General features: G+C 48.4%; 1 protein-coding gene across 8 annotated transcripts in view; it reads right to left on the reverse strand.

Annotated features, from left to right (window-relative positions):
* FOXN3 (forkhead box N3) overlaps positions 1 to 19,444 on the reverse strand; it is a 461,393-nt gene that overhangs the window by 13,557 nt on the left and 428,392 nt on the right. For all 8 annotated transcript variants that reach the window (XM_027552694.1, XM_027552700.1, XM_027552693.1 and 5 more), the window contains one exon: positions 12,264 to 12,369. In XM_027552694.1, the coding sequence (XP_027408495.1) occupies positions 12,264 to 12,369 (106 nt within the window). The remainder of the gene's footprint in view (positions 1 to 12,263; positions 12,370 to 19,444) is intronic.

A 19,444-nucleotide genomic window follows, 5' to 3' on the forward strand; every position in this document is an offset into this window, starting at 1 on the left:
TTCTAGGATCAACACTGAAAGAACAGAAAGTTCTATATAACTTATAAACCATTGGGGCAGCCGGGAGGAATGACAAGTAGAAAAATCGTGGTCAATTTAAAACAATGTTAGTGGGCTTCCCTGGAGCTCAGTGGTGAAGAATCTGCCCGCCAATGCAGGAGACATGGGTTTGATCCCTGGTCCAGGAGACCCCACGTGCCTTGGAGCAGCTAAGCCCGTGGGCCACAGATACTGGGCCTGTGCAGAGCCTACAATCTGCAGCAAGAGAAGACACAGCAGCGAGAAGCCTGTGTGTGCAGCGAGAGAGCCGCCCTGCTCTCAACACCCAGACAAAGCCTGCAGCAGTGAGCACACAGCAAGGCCAAAAGCAGGTACAGCAACGAAAACAAAACAGAGTCAGAAAGGAATCTGGGAGGTGGGGGCAAAGAAAGTTTGCAAAAAAGGCTAACTGAGATGGTAGAAACAAGTCCACATATATCATTTAAAATAGGCTAGTATTTCCATTGAAAGGTGAAGATCATTAACGCAGACTTTAAAAGAAAAAGTCATATGCCATTTGTAAGAGATGACCCTAAAACATAAGGACTAAGAAAGGTTAAAAGTAAAAGGAGGAAAACCATGGTGCCATGCTGATGCAGCTATATTAAACCAGACACGATAGATTCTAAGGCAAAAATCATTACTATAGATGAAGACAGTGATGAAATAGTCAGAAAGGTTCAATTCACCAGGAATATATAACTGTTCTAAACTTGGAGACCTCCAATAAGATTGCTTCAAAATACACCCAAATTGGAAGAGCTGCAGGAAGAAATGGTCAAACCCACATCTCTCCCCCTTCTCGCCCAGACACGGCTCACATGTAGATTTGAACTAGTGGATATACAGAACATGTGCTCACAACAGACCAGGTATGTGACTTAGAAGCACACACAAAATATTTATAATAGAAGACAGTATACACTAGGAGACCACACAGCAAGTCTCCACAGACTTCAAATAGCAGTATCTTACAGATGGATTTCCTGAGCACAGTGCATTGTAATTAATAAGTAATGATGAAGAGGTAACTAAAACCAAAAATAAGCAAAAACCACCTCCTCATAGGTTTGAAAATTTAAAAACACACTTCTAAAAACACCTATGGCTGAAAGAAGAAAGCAAGATGAAAATTAGTAAAGACTTGGAACTTGTAACAATAATGAAAACAAAAGGCACCAAAATGTATGGCTACAACTAAGCAGCAGTTTGAAGGAAAGTATAACCTTGAAGTTCTATATAAAAGAATCAAAGTGTAAAATAAAAGTATCCAGATCACCACAACAAGAAAGAATAAACCCAAAGAAAGAAAATTAAAAGAAAAGCTAGCAGAAATCAATGATATGGAGAAGAGATACAAAATAGAGGTAATTATAATAATTAATTACATTATTTATAATATATTACATGATAATATAAAGTTGATTATCCAAAGTTGATTCTTCTAGAGAAAAAACACTATTTGTGTTAAGGTTAAGCAAAAAGAGAAGTAATAAAATGAAATAAGACGTTAAAGGGATGCAACTGCAAGACACTGAGAAGATGACAGATATTATAAATAACTTTATGCCGCATTTTTGAAAGCAGGTGATATGGACAAATCCCTACAGTTACCCAAATGAATTTAAAAAGAAATGAAAAATAAGTTATACTATAAGAATTAAAGAAATTCACTCAATAGTTAAAAATCATCCCACAAATAAAACACCAGCTGTGCAGTGTTTTGCAAGTAAGTTCCGCCAAACATTAAGCAACAGATTAATTTCAATCTTACCTAAACTCAGGGAATCTAGGAGTGAATACTCTTTAATGCATTATGTGAGAATAATGTAATCCTGACACTGAAACTACATAAGGAGAGCGCTAGAGAAACATGGCTCTGGACAACCATGCAAAGATTCACATATGAGATGCTGGCGCACCAACGCAAGCAATATGTAAAAAATATATCACCAGTACATTAGGAATGCAGGTTTTATTTAAAATTAGTAATTTATCATGTAATTCACCACCATGTAAAACAATGAGAAAAAAATTTACCGTTCTGCTAAATGATGTAAACATTTCTTTGATGAAATTCAACAACCATTTATGATAAACTACCATTGCAAGCCAAACATAGAAGGAATATTTTTGTAATGATAAAGTATATTTCCTAAAAAACCTAAAACAAACAGTCCGTCAGTTATTCAGTAACACAGCACTCTTTAAAATAAGAAAAAACACGGGCACTTTGGTGGCGGTTCGGGAGTTAAGAGTCCCTCCTGCAGCGCTGGAGATGTGGGCTCTGCTCTCTGTCAGGGAACTTGGATGCCACGAGCCGTGGAGCAACCGAGCCCCCGCATGGCCACCACTGAGCCTGCACGCTCTGGAGCCACACCTACAGAGCCTGTGTACCTCAACTAAGATGGGAAGCAGCCAAATAACAAATGTAAGAAAGAATGAAACAATGTAAAGATGTCTGTTATCATTACTTTTATTCAGAGGTTCTAACTCTAATAGGGCAGGAAAAAATAGGACAGGATATAAGAATAGGATATAACAGGACAGGATATAAGAAAAATCCCCACCATTATTTATCTGATTTTATACAGAAGAATCTACAGACAGATTAGTAAATTTACTAAGTCAGTTTATTTAGCAAGGTTGCCTGAAAAAAATCAATATACAAATAATTAACTCCAGATGGATTATATAGTATTTAAATGATATCGGAAAAATTTTTTTTAATCTTTTAGGAAAAAAACTACAAAAGACCATATAATCTTGGAGTGGGGACTTTTTAAAGACACTAGATTTCATTACAAAGTGATTACTAAGCATGAAAATTAAGAGCTTTTGTTCATCAGAAGACATCACTATGGACAGTGAAATGACCATCCACAAACTTAGGCAAGTTATTAGCAACACATATGGTCAACAACAGCATATTAAAAAGGAGAGACATCACTTTGCTAACAAAGGTTCGTATAGCCACTGGAAAAAGTTATGGTCTTCCCAGTAGCCATGTACAGATGTGAGAGGTGGGCCATAAAAAAGGCTGAGTGCTGAAGAACTGACGTGTTGTAGTACTTTCAGATTTTAGTGTTGGAGAAGACTCTTGAGAGTCCTTGGAGTGCAAGGAGATCCAACCAGTCCATCCTAATGGAAATCAGTCTTGAATATTCATTGGAAGGACTGATGCTGAAGCTGAGACTCCAATACTTTGACCACCTGATGCGAAGAGCCGACTCACTGGAAAAGACCCTGATGCTGGGCAAGACTGAAGGCAGGAGGAGAGGGGGACAACAGAGGATGAGACGGTTGGATGGCCTCACCGCTTTGATGGACATGAGTTTGAACAAACTCTGGGAGATAGTAGACAGGGAAGCCTGGCATGCTGCCGTCCATGGGGTCGCAAAGAGTGACTCAACAACAAGATAGTCAATAAAGGGTTGTTATCCAGAATATACAAAGAAGTCCTACAAAGATAAGAAAAGAAAACCACCTGATAGAAAGATGAGTAAACTGTTGAGCAGGCAATCCATCAAAGAGCATATTCAAGCAGCCAGTTAAATAAATGGAGAACTGTGCAACCTCTTTAGTAAGAAGGGAAATGGAAACTAAAATGCTGCAAGATACTGTTACATATCCACTAGACTGGTTGAAATCGCACAGGATGACAACTCCACATGTCGGTGAAGATGCCGAGGAATGGGAAGTACCGTACTCTGCTGGGAGGCGTGCACACGGATATGAGCACCTCAGAACACAATCTGCCATCCTCTGGTGACGCTGAGCACGTTAGCCCGTATAAACCAAAAATTCCCACACCAAAACATGCATCCTAGATGAGACTGTAGGCATGGACAGGAATTCCCATGGCAAGTTTGTAAAAGCAAGTAACTATAAACAATCCAAATACCTTAAAAAATGTACTTGTGGCACAGCACACAGTGGAATATTATATAGGCACGAAAACACCGCCAGTTACAACCGAAGGAAGCAAACCAAATAAACTTCGTAATGAATAAAGAGGGGAAGGAGTAAGTCAGAAAAGAAGATATAAAGTACCATTCCAGATATTAACAGATAAAATTCAAATCAAGAAAAATTTAATGTACTCCTTATGGATATCAAAAATACTTCTAAAAGCCTAGGAACAGTACATACAGAATTTGGGATTCTGGTTATCTTTAGCAGCTGCGGGGGCCTCTGACGCCTGCTCCTGCTGTGTAGCTCTTCCTGAGAAGCACAAGGGCTCAACAATGCCAGGGGTTCTGCCTCAGTGGTCATCTCCACGTTGGGGGCAGGAAGCGGCACAGTTTCCTCCTGTGAGCTGCAAGGGGTCCCCTTAAAAGACTGAGACAACTGTGACCCCTTATCTATGTGATCACAGAACACGACAGGAATGACCCTAAAACTCTCCTCCACGAATCACTCTGCATTTGGCACAGACCAGCATCATCAGGAGTGCAGAGGGCTTTTTACACGCAATAGTAAAAGCTGCCAGGACTTTCAAAGGCCTTAACCAATGCCACTGGTTTGAAGCGCGAGGAGCAACTGCAGAACGTGGATCAAACATCACACAGTGGATTTGCTGGCCACTGTTTCGATTTCTGGACCAGAAGCGCCACAAGTGGAGACAAAAGCTGAGCTGGTGGCCCAGAGGGAACTCACGTGCGTCCTTTATCCCCTTTCCTCCTCTCCTTCCCACCACAAAGCATAACCTAATAGTCAGTTTTAGAACTGCCTTCAAAGACCATGATTTCAAAAGATGAAGGCTGACAGGTACTTGGTTTTTAAATTAAAACAGAAAGCAGATCAGTGGCAAACTTCCTTCCAGTGACATCACCGGGCCCACCCTATCTTCAGACTGAAGGGTGCAGGCAGCCTAAACCCCTGTGACAAACATGTTTCCAGGGAAAGATGAAGACGGTGACCAGGAGCAGATCTGAGGCTGATGGATGCACTCTCCTGCTGACTTTATTTTGACAGGACCTTAAGTATTAATGCTTCATGTGACAATAGAACCATTAATTCCTGACTTGCTTCCTGTTCCGGGGGAACTGCATTTTCACGTGAGGTCCTTAAAGCTCCAAAAACTATTCAGCAGCCTTAGGTGGTGATCAAATGAAACTTTCTTGTAATTTTCTAACATGTTACGGTTTAGACTGGGGCTGCCCTGGTGGCTCAGACGGTAAAGAATCTGCCTGTAGTATGGGAGACTCAGGTTCAATCCGTGGGTCGGGAATACCCCCTGGAAGAGGGAAGGGCTACCCACTCCAGTATGCTCGCCTGGAAAATCCCATGGACAGAGGAGCCTGGTTGGCTGTGGTCCAATGGGTCACAAGGAGTCGGACACGACTGAGCGACTAACACGTGGTTTAGATTACTGTCACGAACCCGGGCTTTGCCAAGTGTGCACTGTCCTGAAGGTGGCCCGGAAACTCAACCTAAGCCCTTTCTGGGGTTTGGGACTAAGCTTCTGGTGCTCAGAGAGGAGATCTGGGAAGGTGCGTGGGGAGCAGGTGGATGAATCATGCTCTCCACACGACACATTTCATTTTCTTCTACGCTTTAAACAACTGTGCTAAAACACACAAACATAAAAAACTTACCGTCTCAACCTTTGTTAAGCGCACAGCTCAGTGGTATTAAGTGCACTCAACATTGTGCAGGCGCCCCACCAGCCATCTCCAGAACCCTTCATCCTGTAAAACTGTGACTCGTCCCCAGTAAACAGTGACCCCCACCCCTCTGCACAGTCACTGGCAACCACCATTCTGTGCTCCGCCTCCATGAACAGGACTATTCACTTAAGTGGGGTCATACGGTGTTAGTCTTTTTACGAGTAGCTTGTTTCACTTAACATAAATGTCCTCAAGGTGCATGCATACTGTAGCAGGGATCAGAGTTGCCTTCTGCTTAAAGGCTGAATATTCTATCATGAGTACACACATTTTGCTTGTTTGTTCATCTATTGATGGATGCTCGGGTTGCTTACAGGTTTCCATTTCAGTTCAGACGCTCAGTCGTGTCCGACTCTTTGCCACCCCATGGACCGCAGCACGCCAGGCCTCCCTGTCCATCACCAACTACCAGAGTTCACTCAGACTCACGTCCATCGAGTCAGTGATGCCATCCAGCCATCTCATCCTCTGTCGTCCCCTTCTCCTCCTGCCCTCAATCTTTCCCAGCATCAGGGTCTTTTCAAATGAGTCAGCTCTTTGCATGAGGTGGCCAAAGTACTGGAGTTTCAGCTTCAGCATCAGCCCTTTCAATGAGCACCCAGGACTGACCTCCTTTAGGATGGACGGGCTGATCTCCCTGCAGTCCAAGGGACCTGCCATACTGAGCACCGACAGTGCTCAAGGGCTCCAATCTTTCCATGACCTTGTCAACGCTTACTATTTTCTGTTTTCTTGCTAGTGCCATCCTGAGGAGGGTGAAGCACTGCAGTCTTGATCTGCATTTCCCTAATGATTAGTGATGCTGAGCATTTTTCTATGTGTTTATTGCTTACTCCAGAGAAGGCAATGGCACCGCACTCCAGTACTCTTGCCTGGAAAATCCCATGGACAGAAGAACCTGGTGGGCTGCAGTTCATGGGGTCGCTAAGAGTTGGACATGACTGAGTGACTTCACTTTCACTCTTCACTTTCATGCATTGGAGAAGGAAATGGCAACCCACTCCAGTGTTCTTGCCTGGAGAATCCCAGGGACGGGGGAGCCTGGTGGGCTGCCATCTATGGGGTTGCACAGAGTCGGACACGACTGAAGGGACTTAGCAGCAGCAGCATTGCTTACTCTATGTACCATTTCTGTATCTTTGGAGAAAAGCCCTTTCCCATTTGTGAGCAGGTGTGCTTGTTTATAATGCATTTATTGAACACTTGTATAGTGTTTACTATGTGCCGGGCATGTAACTGTGTATTAATCCTAGTAACTCACAAGGTAGGTGCTGGTTTTCTTGTGAGAAGCCTGGCCCAAGGTCCCATAGTTACAGGCTACGGACCCAGGAAACTTGGTTCCCAAGCTCATGTGTGCAATTTCTGAGCTGTCTTGACATATGAAAGGCTTCTCCGATGGCTCAGCAGTAAAGAATCTGCCTGCGATGCAGGAGATGCAGGAGACATGGGTTCAATCCCTAGGTTGGGAAGATCCTCTGGAGGAGGAAATGGCTACCCACTCCAGAATTTTTGCCTGGAAAATCTCATGGACAGAGGAGCCTGGCGGGCTTCAGTCCATGGGGCTGTAAAGAGCTGGACCTGAGCGAGCGCGGCACAGTCTGACACATGAAGGAGGGCGTGCCCACCAGCTCTCTCTCAATCCTCTGGCAAGCCTTGACGTTCATAGTTCTTCTTTGCTACCTGAGAGGTGACTTAGGGTCAGAGGCCTAAGCCGTGCACACAAGGTGGCCCAGGCCCAGGGGAGCTGCTGCGGCCTGCAGCTGAGAAGCCGCCCCTAGTTCACGAATGGAGGAAATCGTAGGCTCCGTTTCCCAAGAGATCCAGAAGCAGTTCTTCCGGGGCTATAACTCTTCCATTCCAATGTATTCTCTGCAAGGGATTTCACTGGAGAGGCAGCAGAAGACACACGCATGAAACTTGGAGAAGTGAGAGCAGTTACTCCGAGGATAACCTGTCTTAAGGACTCCCCGCCTAGGCAAATTTAAAAATAAGCGGGTCTCCAATGTCTAAGGATTGGCTGATCCCTGAAGTTACTGAGTAAAAAGTCAACACGGCAAAGTCAATTACACTATTGACAGATACTCTTACAAGGAGATTTCACATCATAATTACATGCAAAGGAACCCAGCAAATACAAGCTGTGTAGTGATCAGCTAATAAAAGTAACACTTCATCTATGTCAATAACAGTTTCAGAGTTAAGACAAACAAACATGGCCTTTGGCACTCAGCAGAGGGGTAAAAAAAACCACAACACATCCCCGAAAGACAAATATTTTCACTTAAGGAGAAGTTGCTTAGACTTGCACAGAAGACCTGTCACACAAAGCAGGGTAGGAAACAGGTCTTCAGGGGGCGCTAATGACCTCTGCCCTCCTGAGCAGATGGGGCAGCGGGAGCCCCTCAGGGACCCCTGGTCACCGCCACGTGGTCTGGCAGAGGACGCCTGCTGCTGTTCTGGTCTCTGCTGGGCTGTTTTCCCTTTAACCTCAGCTAACCTAGGTTCACCTGACACACGGCCAAGTTAAAAAAGGAAAAGAATTTCGATTACAATGAACGTGAAAGCACAGAACAGGACTTTCCCTCCCCCTGAGCAGCTCTTGATGGGCTTTACAAGGCCTCCTGCAAATGCCCACGTGGTTATGTTTCCGTTCATTTTTCCTGAAGGCTCGTGCCACCTATTTGCCAGGCACTTAGGCCATAAGGAAGGAAAAGGTCTTATAAGCGAGGGTCCCTGACCTTCTGCAGCCTTCCTCTCCCTGAAGTCTCTTAAAACTGAGGCGGAAAGTGCAGAGCTGGTATTGGGATAATGGCTAACACACCGTGGTCTTCTCTCTGTTTGGGCAAACGGGAGCTTGTCTCTACACACTGCGGCTGTTCGTTTTACCGAGAGGATTCTGCTGGGACCTCCGGTGTCGCCGGGGAAGCTCGCTGCTCTGGGCTGCATGCTTCTGGAGAGGATGGGCACGCAGAGCTACAGCCCCTGGGCCCAGGCCGCCCGCAGTGCTCCGCGCCGGGCCACCTGTCTGAGCCCGCCTGGCTCTGCCCTCCCGAGTCTGGGATGGGTGGGGGAAGGGCCGTGACCCCTCCCCTGTGCCCCGTTTCTGCGTCCCCCAGCCATGCCTCTCCCCCTTGAAGCAGCAGTCTGTCCTACAGGAGCTGCCAAATCGAGTCTGCGATTCCTCCGGTGCCCGCAGGCCCCACTTCTTCATGTGCCCGGAGAGGTGTGTGCACCAGTAGGAGCCTTCTCCCTAGAGACCCCTCTGGTCCTTCCACCGGTCCCTCCTCTGAACTCAGTGTCTCCTCCTAAGAGGCCTGGATCGCAGCCCCGGCCGCTCCTGGGAGCTCTGAGACCCAGCCTCGAGGGGCAATCATTCAAACCTCACCGGAGGGGATGTGGCCGCTTCCTGCAGTTGTTCCCTCTTTAACACCCTGAGTTCTCTTCCAGTCGCCTGGTTAATAACTTTCTACCTGGCTAACGGTTCTTTATTTTGAAGTCTCCCTGTTCGAGTCCCTAGCGTGGCTTCTGTCTCTCCCAGCTGGACCTGAAGGACGCACACGTCCAGCCCCGGAACCTGCTTGTGGTCTTTTACTGCGGCAGGAGCCTAAGTGAGGTGTTGGCTGGGATGGATGAGTAGCAACTCTTTGACCACGAATAAGATATCATTATCTTGCTGTAGTGCTACCGATAACATCACCAATTCAATGGACATGAACTTGGGCAAATTCCAGGAGATGGTGAGGGGAAGGGAGGCCTGGTGTGCTGCAGTCCATGGGAATCACCAAGAGTCAGACACGACTTAGCAACTGAACAACACAACGCTATGTTACCTTCTAACCAAAATATAACCAGTTTAAAAAAACTAATATTTTACATAATACCTCCAGAGGGTACTAATCACCAAAAGTCAGCAATCACATATGTCGTGAGGGTAATAAAATGAGGAGGCAGCTCCTGCTGAAAGCCAGGTCCGTCGCAGGCCTCCTTTCCCTCTGCCTGGCTCTTCCCTTCTCCCAGGGAATGGCTAGAGTCACAGGGAGAACTCCGTTTGCTTAAAAAGGCACTGAAAAGATGCTGAGGACAATAAGCTGACGTCTATGCTTAGTGTCTGCACATGAAAGGAGATCTTCATGGCAAGTGAGAGGAGTCTGCGGACTTCCCAACCAGAAAGGTACATGAGGAGGTTAGGCAGAAGCGATTTTGAGAACAAATAGGAGACGGAGTATGTCTCTCTCACAATGTGAGGCCAAGGCATAGCTATTTTGGCTCGAAGGAAGAGGCTTACGTTTCATGAACTGAAGGTCGTAAATTACTGATCTCAAGACATCTAAGAAAGATACGGGAGAAGCACAAGAAAAAGAACCCTTCCACACTTCTGGAAAGTATGGCCATGTCTGCTTAGCAGAAATGATAACTGGCTTTACCATACAATTACTACTCTAATTCCTACCAACTTCCCTCCTTAGTAGGTTCCAAATACTAGCATCTGCCCTGAAGATACGACTGCAAGGAAATCCAATCAGTCCATGCTAAAAGAAATCAACCCTGACTATTGATGGCTTCCCTTGTAGCTCAGTCAGTAAAGAATCTGTCTGCAATGCAGGAGACCTGGGTTTGATCTCTGGGTTGGGAAGATCCCCTGGAAAAGGAAATGGCAACCCACTCCAGTATCCTTGCCTGGAAAGTCTGATGGACAGAGGAGCTTGGTGGGCTGCAGTCCATGGGGTCACAAAGAGTCGGGCATGATTGAGTGACTAACACTTACTTACTTATTCATTGGAAGGACTGATGCTGAATCTGAAGCTCTAATACCTTGGCAACCTGATGTGAAGGACTGACTCATTGGAAAAGACCCTGATGCTGGGAAAGATTGAAGGCGGGAATAGAAGGGGATGACAGAGCATGAGATGGCTGGATGGCATCACCAACTCGATGGACATGAGTCTGAGTAAACTCTGGGAGTTGGTGATGGACAGGGAGGCCTGGCATGCTGTAGTCCATGGGGTTGCAAAGAGTTGAACATGACTTAGTGCCTGAACAACAACTCTGGCAAAAGCAGTTGGTTTGCTGGGAGGATTAAAAGACACAAGTGAGGCATTTCCCTGGCGTCCAGGGGTTAAGACTTGCGCTTCCAGTGCAGGGGAAGTGTGTTGCATCCTTGGTCAGAGAACTAAGATCCTGCACACGCAGCCAAAAGATAATATAGACAAACAAAACCACAAGTGAGCGGAGAACCTCCACGTGGTTGATGCCCATCACAGAGCCTGAGCATGCAGTTCCCTCAAGCCCCAGTTAACAGACTTCCGGGGATGGTTTTCTTTGGGACATGAGACACTATGAAAGCGAAATGGCCTTGAGGCGTGAATGTGATCCAGAAGTGCTGCAAAGAAGCTGGGATGCGGTGTTGTGAAGGGACGCAGCCCAGCACGGCAGGTCTCTTCTGAACAAGCCATCGGGGCCCAGCGCTGAGCGTGTGACGAGGCCTCAGCCAAGCCAGCGGGACCCAGCTCTTGTCCTCAGCAAGCAAACCAGAGGACAGAGGGGGACGCACACAGCGCCACCCACCAAAAGCCACGCCCAAAGCAAGGGGTTATGCGTGCCAAGAAAAGAGGACTGCTCTGAGGCTGACTCAGAGGCCTGTTCAGAAAAGCCTGGGGAAGGGATCATTTTTGTGATGGGCTGAGAAGGAGGTGCTGCTCTCCACGGGGAGGCGGAGGGAGATCTACACAGAGGAAACCGCAGGATAAGATGGGCCAACCCCATCATCTGGAGAACAAGTCTGGCTGGAGGAGATGGGAGGGCCGGCGGGGCGTCAGGGTGAGATGGCGGGAGTCGACGGGGACGCTTCTGCAAACAGCTGGGGAGGCACACTGTAGGAAACCAGCCTGGTGACGGCTGTCGGGAGGGCGGGGGTGGGCAGGGGGAGGCACTCCCACTGGGGCACGCAAGGCTCCTTCCCGGGCAAGCGATGGGCCCTCCCCTGGGGCTGGCAGAGGAGCTGAGAAGGGTGGAGGAAAGAAACTTCCCAAGGAGGAGTCCACGAGGTTGGGCGGCTGAGCTGACTCTCGGGAGTGAGGGGGCTGACACCACCTGGTATTTACAGGCCACTTGCCGGAGCACTTTTCACACCTGCCTTTTTTGCACGTTTCATTGCAAGCCTTCCCAGGAGGCAGAGGAGCTTCATGGACGAGGGAACTAACCCACAGAGGTCAGACATGCCCCCAGAGAGAAAGGGCTGGGTCTGGAGGTTGACCAGTTAGCCCAGAATCTAATGCCTACCCTGCCCACCGTTTCCTTCTGCTCACTTTACCCCACCTTCTCAGAATAGAGCAACTTCACTGCCATTTTGCTTCATCTCATCTGCAAAGAGACCAGGGTAATTTGACAGCCCAAGAAGGAGAAGCTGGCACCTAGATTGGGTCCTCGGGAGCTCTTTTAACGCCTTAAGACACCCAAGCTATTTCCGCCCTGACCACGCAGAGGCTGGTCTTCCCCGGCCCCCAGGTGGCCTTCCCGCTGCTCAGGGGGGCTTCGCCCAGCAGGGCCCCTTACCTCACAGCCGCTGTCATCCCAATGGGCGTGACTGGCAACGGCCGGACCCCGGGGAACAGGCCTCGGCTCAGAACCCGCGTTCCGTTCTGTATCACTCCTGGAGGAACTGGAAAAGCAAAGAGACACCACACATGAATCCCTCTGTGGAGACTTCTGTTCCAAGTCAGAAATTTTGGATACACCAGAGAAAGAGAGAGGGAGGGAGACAGGGAGAGAAAGAAGAGATACTCATAGGTACAGAGAGCAAGCAGGGAGAGAAAACACACACACACACACACACACACACACACACACGGGGGTGACAGATAGAGAATATCAAGAGAGCAAGACAGAAAGAGAGAAAGATACCACACCTCAAGAGAGAGACTTAGTCAAGTCAAATCAATAGCTTATGATTGATGCCTTGGTTAAAAAAAAAAAAAAGTGGGCTGCAAATATCATTTTCCTGCATTTATTACATATAAGCTTTTATCTCTAGGCAGACCCTTTTGATCTCAAGAATCTGACGCCATCTTGAGCAAACAAATCATTTTCCTCACGCTTCTCCGGCCACGGTCAGAACTGGGAATATCTTTCTAAGAGTCCTTAGTCCAGGAAGGGGAAAAACAAAAAACAAAAAACCAGCCAGAAGAACAGCAGAGCCGATTTCACAAGCTCCTCGGCACCTCAGCGCTCACAACATCTCGTGAGCATCCTCACACCCGCCTCGGCGGGGAGTGCGGGGCCGTCGGAGGCGGGCTCCGTCTCGGAAGCACACGGCCCCTCTGCCGGCCCGCCTGCTCCTGCCCTGGAGCTCCCTCTCAGCAGACGTCCCGGGCGCTCTCTCGTCACCCGGGTCTCCTAGACACACTCAGCCCGCGTTACTCCTGGGCCAACCTTCTCGTCAGGGACCATCAGACGCTGCCCGAGCTGCGTGTAACTCACAATGGCCTCACACGGATCTGAGTTTTTATACAACAGGGGGACCAGAAGCAACCCCCGAGAGTCGATCTTTCTTGACCTCCCAAACAGCAGTTTCTTCTGGTTCACGCTACTGTTCTCCCAGCAGCATCAACACTCCTCCACACGTCTGCCTAGGGGCCAGGCATGCATCCTGCGTGACCACGCTGACAGAGGGCTTGTACACCTGGGCTTTAACCCGTTCTTCTGGTAGGGCTTTGTGAGAGCTCACGGAATCTACTTTTCCTTCTCTGAACCATGTTCTCGAAGACCCTTTCCGTCTCTAGCATCCTAGAGTCCCCAGCCTTGGCCCAGACTCATCCAAGGGCAGGGTGGACAGATTGTGCTTTCTCAAACACAGACCTAACCAAAAAGTCTACAAAATCATACCTTCAAAAATGAAAACCACTCTAAATATTAAGTTTTTTAAAAAGTCAATAAATTTATATATATATATATATATTTTTTTTTTTTTTTGATGTGGAGTATTTTTAAAGTTTTTGGTTGTTTCAGCTGCCAGACATGAGGGATCTTAGCTCCCAAATAGGGGTCAAACCTGTATCCACTGCATTGGAAGGCAAAGTCTTAAACAGTGAACCACCAAGGAAGTCCCTAGATATTAAATGTTTAAAAGCTGATATTATTTGTGTGGAACGACTACGCTTCCCAAAAGACACGGTACATACTTTTTAACTCCTGTAATTTCAGGTCTCTAAGAGCAGATTTATGTAAATACTCTAAACCTTAAGTCAGGTCTTTCACATTGGACGAATGTCTACTCTAGAACGTGGGATAAAGTTATAGACTGACTCCCTGGGCAGCTCCTGCTAGTATCCTCTGCCACATCTCATCCAGGTTTGTGTAAGGTCCCCGTTACTAGGCTGTACAAAAGGTGGGACAGGAGACGAATGGAAACTGGCGCCTGAAGTCATCACTAGCACAGCTGGGGCTCGAGAAGCCCCCGTCTGCTCCCACACTTAATCGTGCAGGTAGGCTGAACTAGACCAGGAACTTCTACCCGTCACTTAACAGTCAGCCTGATTTCAGGTATTAGGTCGTCTGAGGTAGGGGACTCACCAAATATCTTAAAAGCATGAAACCTGTTATGATGTGATATTGCAACTAATTATCATGGTGTGCTTAGTTGATGAGTTCTACTTTGGGCACCTCATGCGAAGAACTGACTCATTGGAAAAGACTCTGATGCTGGGAGGGATTGGGGGCAAGAGGAGAAGGGGACGACAGAGGATGAGATGGCTGGATGGCATCACTGACTCAATGGACGTGAGTCTGGGTGAACTCCGAGAGTTGGTGATGGACAGGGAGGCCTGGCGTGCTGCGATTCATGGGGTCGCAAAGAGTGGACACGACTGAGCGACTGAACTGACTGGAACTCTAGCAGAGTGTCCGGAATTTAAATCTACCCAAATTATCGAACAACTTTGTATAAATCTACAAGACAGCGTGGTATATGTGTAAGTGCAGACCTACAGATCCACGGAACAAAAAAGAATCCAAGAGACTCACGTGTATGCGGTCAACTGATTTTTGACAAATTCGCAGACAACGGGGGAAAGAAGGTTAGAACAATGAGATCCACTTGAACAATAATGAACCTTGGTCCTAACCTCATACCAAATAGGAAAACTAATTAGGAATGCATTATAGAGCTAAATGTAAGGACTAAAGTTACAAAACTTCTGGAAGAAAATACAGGAGGGGAAATACCAGTAATTCCAGAGGACAGACATACGTATAAACCAGGACTCTGGTGTTCAAAGACGGATGCTTCAGGTGGAGGTTATTTTTGGTTTGTCTCTGTGTTTTGGGGATTGTGGGAAACGGTTTTTCAATCATTTTGCTGTGCGGTATCTCTTCAAAATGGTCAGTATTTAATGTATCAGTCACTAGGGATCTCATCTAGAACATCAAGCAGATCTGACAGAACAGTACTCCCCCAAAACAACTTAAATATTTAAAATCTACACCACAGTTATAATTCAATCAGTAAAAAAGGATTACAGTCTCATAACAGGTTGTACCAATTAATGGATTAAATTACCAAGTACCTGTCTACACATTAGATGAAGAGGACACAGGGTCCCCCCAGCTAGGTGGGACAGACAGAGAACTGAAGAGACAACGAAAACATACTGTAGCAAGTGCTGGGCCAGCGGGCCCACAGGTGAGAAGGACAGAGACGGCTAACCCCAAACAAAGGCCATCTGGGAGGCCTTCCTGTAGGAAGTGCCGCTGACGTTAGTATTCAAAGGCACACACCAGGCCTGGAAGTGATGAAAAGCATAATGTGCGTAAGAACTAAAAACTAATTTTGACAAAGCATATCATCCTAGCAGGAATGAGATGCATCTATCTACACCTCATCCCTGGTGGCTCAGATAGTAGAGAATTCGCCTGCAATGCAGGAGACCTGGGTTTGATCCCTGGGTTGGGAAGATTCCCTGGAGAAGAGAATGGCAACCCCCTCTGGTATTCTTGCCTGGAGAATCCCATGGACAGAGGAGCCGAGTGGGCTACAGTCCATGGATGTGGCTGCAAAGAGTCAGACACGACTGAGCAACTAAGCCTTTCACTTTCACTATGGCTACTGGGAAAACCACGGAAGGGCTGTGAGCAGGGAGGTGGTCTCTAGCCTGGCGGCTGAGAGCCAGACTCTGGTGCCACACGACCCGCTTCTGTGTCCCGTCGGTGTCCTTCACTGCCTGTGTCTCCTGACGAGCTCCTTAAGTAAGAAGAGGACTCACAGTATTGACCTCTCGGAGTATTTAGAGGTTTACCTGAATAAAGGCACGGCTGTTCTGAAAACAGATGTGGGTCGTCAATCTCAGTATCACCCGTGCGCTCAGCACCCCCAGAGGCGCCCTGGAGCGGCCCGCGAGAACAGATGAGACAAGCTGGACGGGGTCGGAAGCCCCTGGCCATCGTCTGGGTCACACACGCAGCCGGAAGAGCAGCCACTGCGCTCACGGCACTTCCGTTCCCCGTGTGCAAATCACTTCAGAGTCACTCCTGTGGCGAAACACCCAGAGCACCTGAAGTCCTGCGACAAAGACTAGGGAGCCCCGGAGACGAAGCAGGAGGACTGAGCCCCGGGCACACATCCCCTGGCCGGGCACAGCCCTGCAGTCATCTGGCCATCAGAGGAGACGCAGCCCCGCCTGTACCCAGAGCCCTCTGCCCAAGTGGCTGGAGCCTCCGATCACCAGCGGCTCACCCGGTGTGAAGGAGACAGAGAGGAGGTCAGCGCTCACCAAGCAGCTACTGGACACGGCTCGCTCCACTCCCTGTCTCATTAAGCTCCAGGGAAGAAGCCTCTTGTGTGGTCACACACGGCCTCTGTCCAAAGTCTTGCCCCACCACAAGCCCTGTGGCTTTGGGCGAGTGCCTTACCCTTCTGCACCTCTGTTTTCTCACCTACAAAGGAGGCATGAAAGTACCTCAGAGCATCGTTTTGAAGATAAAACAAGACAAAGCACACAGCTGCTAGCCCAGCGGCTGGCCGGCTCTGTGGCTCACCGTCACCAAGGTCACCGTGTTCATCCTCCGCCATCGCGCCTCCCCTCACCAGCGCCCTCTCACTTATCATCTCTAAGGCGCAGGATTTAATGCGGTCAGGACATGCAGAAATTCTTTCAGTCTATTAGGCTTTTTGTAGCCCTCCCTAACTCTGCTTCCCTGGTGGCTCAGCCGGTAAAGAATCCACTTGCAATGCGGGACACTCCAGTTCAATTCTTGGGTCGGGAAGATCTGCTGGAGAAGGGTTAGGGTTAGGGTTAGGGTTAGGAGAAGGGAAAGGCTACCCACTCCAGTATTCTTGGGCTTTTCTTGTGGCTCAGCTGGTAAAGAATTCGCCTGCAATGCAGGAGACCCTGGTTCAATTCCCGGGTTGGGAAGATCTCTTGGAGAAGGGATAGGCTACCCACTCCAGTATTCTGGCCTGGAGAATTCCATGGACTGTATAGTCCATGGGGTTGCAAAGAGTCGGATACAACTGAGTGACTCTCACTTCACGAACTGCACTCGCCCACAAAGACATCTTCCTGGTTAATGCACTGTATTGACTTCACAGAGACGCTCAGGGACGGTTTCCCTGCAGCATGAAAAGGCCTTCCCTGAGCTGTTTCTGGAAACTGGCGACCCCGCTGGCGTGCACCTGAGGTTCTCCCTTGGACCCTGGTGCACATTCTCACAGGAGCTGCTGCAGGACGCTGCCCCACCCGCCCCAAGCCCAGCTTCCCAGTGCTTGCCTCGGGCAGCTCCTCACTGGGGGTGGACGTGCCCCTCTCTGCCCCCGGCGGCTGGTGACTCTTAACTGCTCCCACCCTTGTCTCTTGTCTCCCTTCTGTCTCCACACCCGGGTGTCTAGAATGTGGCTTCTGAGAGATGAATCCCGGCCAGTCTAACATGGCTGAGTAAGGCATTCCCAAGTCGACTTTTTGAGTCTGGATCTGGAGACAGGGTCAGTGCCCCTGGCCCTTCGCTTCTCAGCACATCTCCTTCCCTTCGTTTTCTCTGTGTTTCCCCCAACGCGTATCAACACACGTAAACCCAGGGCGCCTACCCAACCTGCAGAAATTAAACCTGGGCTCCAGCTAGAGAAGAGATGTCATAAGAAACTGGATATTTAAGATCAACCTCAAACTCAGATTTGTGGCTTCTCACTAAATCAACTAAAAAAAAAAAAAAAATCACACCCCACCTCTCCAGCAGCATCCTTTTCTGCTACATCATTTAAATATTTAGCTCTTCACATGGAAGTCTGCTCAATACTCTAATAACCTACATGCGAGAAGAACTTGAAAAGAACAGATACATTTGCATGTGCAACCGGGCCACTGTGCTGTGCACCGGAGCCCAGCATTGTGGACCAACTCCTCCAACAGAAGATGCTCTTTCAATTGGCTCTTCCAGGAGGGAAGGCTGGCGTTATGTCTGAGACTCTCAAATCCTGGGACAAGGTGCCAAGGACATCAGCACTTTGTCTTATACAATGACCCTCAACTTTTATCCATCAAGAAAGCGGCCCTCACACACACACAGATCAAATCAAGCAGCACCTTTCACTGTAATCCAAACGTGATCACTTCCAGAACCGAAATAAAACAAGTGGACAGCACAAGAGACACTTTCCTCTGCGCTCCGCCCGCCCCGGCTGCCTCAGCACCCCTCCCGACATGCAGTTTCCTTGATTTTCGCAGCTTCTAAAATTAACCTCTGAGCTCCGACTGCTGCGTTGGAGAGCAGCCCGGGCTAAGCTAGCAGAGGCCATAAGCTGAGCAGCAGGTGATTCGATAATCCTTCCCTTTCCTAGGACTGGCCCTTCCGCCTGCTTCCTTGCAAGGACGCTGGGAGGGCTGAGAGGAGGGAGCCCACTTCCTGGTGCCGCTACACGCATTCCAGCTCTGGGGGGAGGGGGTGCTGAGGGCCTCCCCCCGCACCATGAACACTCCCACCCCGACCCCATTCTGTTGTTTTGTTCATAATCTAGAGTTTCTCTCTGGGAACATTCCAACCAGGCATGATGTCAGCCTTTGCAGATGAGTGGGCTTCCCTGGCAGCTCAGTGGGTAAAGAATCCGCCTGCAATGGAGGAAGGAGACCTTGGTTCGATTCATGGGTGGGGAAGATCCACTAGAGAAGGGAAAGGCTACCCACTCCAGTGTTCTTGGGCTTCCCTGGTGGCTCAGCTGGTAAAGAATCCATCTGTAATGCGGGAGACCTGGGTTTGATCCCTGGGTTGGGAAGATCCCCTGGAGAAGGGAGTGGCTACTCACTCCAGTATTCTGGCCTGGAGAATTCCATGGACTGTATACTCCGTGGGGTCAAAAACAGTCTGGCATGACTGAGCAACTTTCACTTCATTTGAAGATGAGTAATGGTGCTTAGACTTCTGACTTAATAACAGTTCCTCTACTGGGGTCAAAGGTGACTCACAGGGCTCGTCAGAGGAGAACTGCAGAGCAGGTAGTTAAGTAGACGTGTGTGTGTGTGTGTGTGTGTGTGTGTGTGTGTGTGTGTGTGTGTGTGTACTGGGGTCAAAGGTGACTCACAGGGCTCGTCAGAGGAGAACTGCAGAGCAGGTAGTTAAGTAGACGTGTGTGTGTGTGTGTGTGTGTGTGTGTGTGTGTGTGTCTGTGTGATTCGCAGTGTGTACGCGGGCTCAGAGCTGACTCTTCACAACCCAATGGACTGTAGCCCACCAGGCTCCTCTGTCAGCGGAAT

The sequence above is a fragment of the Bos indicus x Bos taurus genome, chromosome 10 (genome assembly GCF_003369695.1).
Source record: "Bos indicus x Bos taurus breed Angus x Brahman F1 hybrid chromosome 10, Bos_hybrid_MaternalHap_v2.0, whole genome shotgun sequence".
NCBI lineage: Eukaryota > Metazoa > Chordata > Mammalia > Artiodactyla > Bovidae > Bos > Bos indicus x Bos taurus.